The sequence below is a fragment of the Charadrius vociferus genome, unplaced genomic scaffold (genome assembly GCF_000708025.1).
Source record: "Charadrius vociferus isolate BGI_N301 unplaced genomic scaffold, ASM70802v2 scaffold561, whole genome shotgun sequence".
NCBI lineage: Eukaryota > Metazoa > Chordata > Aves > Charadriiformes > Charadriidae > Charadrius > Charadrius vociferus.
The window spans coordinates 1,236,082-1,240,198 of NW_009646848.1; the positions used below are offsets into that span (position 1 = coordinate 1,236,082).

General features: G+C 42.0%; 1 protein-coding gene across 1 annotated transcript in view; it reads right to left on the reverse strand.

Moving 5' to 3' along the window:
- LOC104294533 (ovostatin-like) overlaps window positions 1-1,206 on the reverse strand; it is a 25,693-nt gene extending 24,487 nt beyond the window's left edge. The window contains exons 1-3 of the mRNA XM_009894145.1: window positions 1,085-1,206; window positions 374-557; window positions 4-30 (exon numbers count right to left, since the gene is read on the reverse strand). Of these exons, the coding sequence (XP_009892447.1) occupies window positions 4-30; window positions 374-557; window positions 1,085-1,206 (333 nt within the window). The remainder of the gene's footprint in view (window positions 1-3; window positions 31-373; window positions 558-1,084) is intronic.
- Window positions 1,207-4,117: the final 2,911 nt, after the last annotated feature.

Genomic DNA, 4,117 nt, shown 5'->3' on the forward strand with positions numbered 1-4,117 from the left:
AGCCAATGGGGCAGAACTGACAGGAGGAATCTGTGAAGAAACAGAAAAACAAGGGGAGGTTGCTAGCCTTGAAGTAATTTGCTCCAGAACCTGTTGAACAGCTATACCTGTGGCCTGGGCTCGTACAAAGGGACACTCATCTCACTTCCACCACCTTCATCACCTTCCATCACCTTTCTCGGACCTTTCTTATTTCATATATTTATTGAAAATGCCTCCTTGTCTGTTACGATATATCCCTCCCCTGCTTCCTTTTTCCTTCAACAAGTCTTGTTTCTTCTATTGCTTGTTCCTCTTCTGTGCTTTCTGCTCCAATTTTCTTGTCCCTCCTTACATTTCTTTTCCTTTGGGACATAAATTAAAATTAATTTACCGTGAAGTTGAAGCACTGTAGACCATTGCTTGCTGCCATAGTTTTCTCAAAAATAGTGGTGTTAACAGCACCATATTCTAGGATGACTCTGACGGATATTGTCTCGTTGAGGTTGAGGAACTGCAGGCAAACCTGACCTGGAGAGTCAGTTTGGAGGACAGCAGGCACCATCAGGACATACTGCCTGTGAGATCCAAGCATCAAAGTGATCACATCATAGAGAAAGGAGAAACAGCCTCAACAGGATGAAACAAATACAAAGCATTGTTATTATTCAGTACCTGCCGATTAGTTTAGATTAAATATAGGACGCTACCAGTGCCCCTCACTCTTGCCCTGCAGTTCCCAATGAGCCCAGCCCTGGGTTCCCCACACAGCTCTACCAGTGCCCCTAATTCTTGCCCTTTTGCCCTTTATCTGAGACCTGGACCCACCTGCTTCTATCAAAGCTCGCTGCTGTTACTACTACTATTGTACTTTCTGAACACACGTGTCAACTTCTATGGAAGTTCTGCAATAGGCAGAAGGTCGGCTTCATATTCAGTGAGAACCATTCACTTGCCATCCACACTACAGTTTAACTTAGCTCTCCAGATAGAAAAGATGAGTGATGGCAGCATTTAATATTTAAAGTAAATTTAGTGGCACTAATTAGCACTGTATTTAAAGCCTTATCATGAACACTATTAGTAATAATATGGTAGTTCTTACGGCTCAGGTTCCTTTGCAGCTGTTACATGCAGGAGAAGAATAGCCAAAAGAAACTTCAGCCACATTTTTCTCACTGGGAGACAGAAGAAAGACATAAGCTCTCTTCCCAAGAAGCAATTCATTGCCTACTAGTTTAACAGCTCTGTAACATTCCTGACCAAGTGCTCCAGAGGAAAGGAGTTGGTCCTTCAATTCCTCCCTGTCTCCTTCCTTAGATGTTAGTGCCTTTATAATTGCAGCGAGGGGTGGAGATCCCAGTCTATCCTACTGCTTGCAAGAACCTCCCCTAACCCTACTGCAACCTAAACCAACCCACTGTCTTCAGGCTGTAACACTTTACTGCAGTTCTCTGAATGTCTGCGCCAAATATCCTTAGTGGTCTTGTTTTCAAGGTGAGGGGCTTTGCTGTTTACAATGAGACTTGGCACAGCACAGAAAAGCACAAAATAACCTAAATCAGAATAAGCTGGTCAAACCAGATTAAGATTTGAGGGGTTTCCCCATCATTGTTGGAATTTACCATCTGGATTGACAGTTTGGGTGAAGTAGACCAACTTTCTATGCTTTGACACCTGATTCTGGTTAAAATAATATATTGGCCTTTCTTTTCCCTTGCTTCATAGATATTTTGAATATTGATGAAAGGCAATACTAGAGAAGCCTGAAACAGAAAGACATCTTAGAGATCTTAATTATTTCTACCTTAGCCATTAAGCACTTTAGTGTTGTGAAGTTTGATTCCTTTCAGCTTGAAATTAGCCAGCTGATGGATCCGTGTAAATTAGTGCTCCAGTTTTCTAGTTTTCACACCTGTGTGGAAGCTAATTGGTGGGGATTTTTTACAAAGAAAAAAAGATCTGCTTTCATCCAAAGATCTTATTTTAGGATAAAGAAGGATTACCTCCTTCTTTTGTTCTCTTATGCTCTCAAGAGAAAATAAAGGACTCTGTGCTGCTCCCCACAGGAATACCAATGCTTTAAAGCAGTTGTTTGATAACTGTAATTCTTTTTTTTTTCCATTCATATTGGTACTGAGTCTGGCTGGGTTGAAGTTATGACGTCAGCTTTTTTCATAGTAACCTGTATGGTGCTGTGCTTCGCATTTGTGGCTAGAACAGCGTTCATAACTCACCTGTGTTTTGGCTATTGCCGAACAGTGCTTGCACAGTGTCAAGGCTTTCTGTCTCCCTCACCTCCCATCCAAAAGCCAGTAGGCTGGAGGTGGGCAAGAGATTGGGAGGGGACACAGCTGGGACAGCTGACCCAAACTGACCAAAGGGATATCCCATACCATATGACATCACGCTCAGCAATAAAAGGTGGGGGAAAGGAGGAGGAGAGGTGACATTTGTGGTTACGGCATTTGTCTCCCGAAGCAACCACTACACATACTGAGGTCCTACTTCTCAGTAAGTGGCTGGACATCTGCCTGCCAATGGGAAGTAGTGAATAAATTCCTCTATTTGCTTCTCTTTCACATGCACCCTTTTCTTTCCTTATTAAACTGTCTTTATCTCAACCCACTAGTCTTTTCACCTTCCTTCTATCCCTCCATCTGCTGGGAAAGGGCAGTGAGTAAATGGTAGGGTGGGTACTTGGTTGCTGGCTGGGGTCAACCCACCACTGTATGTTATCAGCATGGTTAAATTTTGTAGACCTGAAGCCAGAGAGATATGGCTTCAAAGGCAGCATGAGAGTGTGATTTTCTCTAATATCCTGTTACATTTTATGACTGTCTTCTTGTTTCTTGCTAGCGTGTGATGCAGGGAATGGTAGCACCTGCCACATAGGGCAGCTATGAAACTTTCTTCTCTTATGTCTTCACATTTTCACAGAACTATCAAATCATACAAAATTGGAACAGGGCAGCAGCAACAGGTGGTCCCCCAGAGGTCTCTCTGTGGCATGCTGTGGTTGCTTAGATCACAGTCTGATGTTCTGCTCTGAAATACCAGCTCCCTGTCATTTCTATTTAAGAGGATCTCTACCAGCTTCTGCAGTTCTGGAGCTTCACTAGGGATCAGGCTTGATGTCCTCTGCAATGGGGTACCCACACTAGGAGCTGTCAAGAACAGAAATTCACTGATCAAGGCTTGAACTTGCGTTGATATTGTAAAAAAAGTAGATTATTAGTATTGCATGTTCTTGCTCTTCCTGGCTTTCTCAGGTAGTTATGAATTTATTGCAACACAATAGAGTATTCATCCCAAACAAGCCAATTTGATAATCATCACAGTTTACATACCTATATAGCAAGCAGCTTTCTGTGGCTGCTTTTGAAAGTTTAATCAAAAGATCAAGTAGATTAGGTGTCATTCGAAGGTTGCATAGATAGAGGAGGGTAGCTCTGTGTAACTTACTGTTATAATGAGCAGGGGTTTTTGCCCCAAATATAGACTGGATTGTGACTTTGGTTAGAAAGTCCACACTTGTAACTCCAGGAGTTGGCATTAGTCACAATGTCTTCTGCGCATATATGCCTTCTGAATGGTAACTAAATGCAGGACAAAAGTGATCCATGCATCCCATATCCAAATAATTCACTGCACTAGTTTAAACTCTCCACTAACCAGAATGGAGAAGGCTCATCTAGCAATGACATAAGCAAAAAAGAACTGCAATTATCTGGAATAGCAAAGTTATTGGACTAATATATTTGCAATCAAACAAATAGCCTGGATGAAAAGAAGCCACTACACCTTATCACAATAAAGTGATAATAACTGTATATGTTTAAGAAGCTTGTGGAGATTGCTCTATAGGGAGATTAGAGATGTTACTTCATCACCAGGTGAAGAGACTGTATTTGGGGTTCTGTTCTCTCCTTGTGGAAGAATTAATTCAGGTGACTGGCACCTGAGTTAACTTAAACCTCCTCCCCACACATGGTCACATAGAAGGCATGCAAGATTCTCTCCTTAGTCCTCTGTCATTGAGATTTCTTGGAAATAGGTCTCAAGGCTGTTGTGCTTTGTAACAACACCATGATTCCTTCACAGGAGATTTTGGAAGAACTTGTTGATCTTTCTGGGC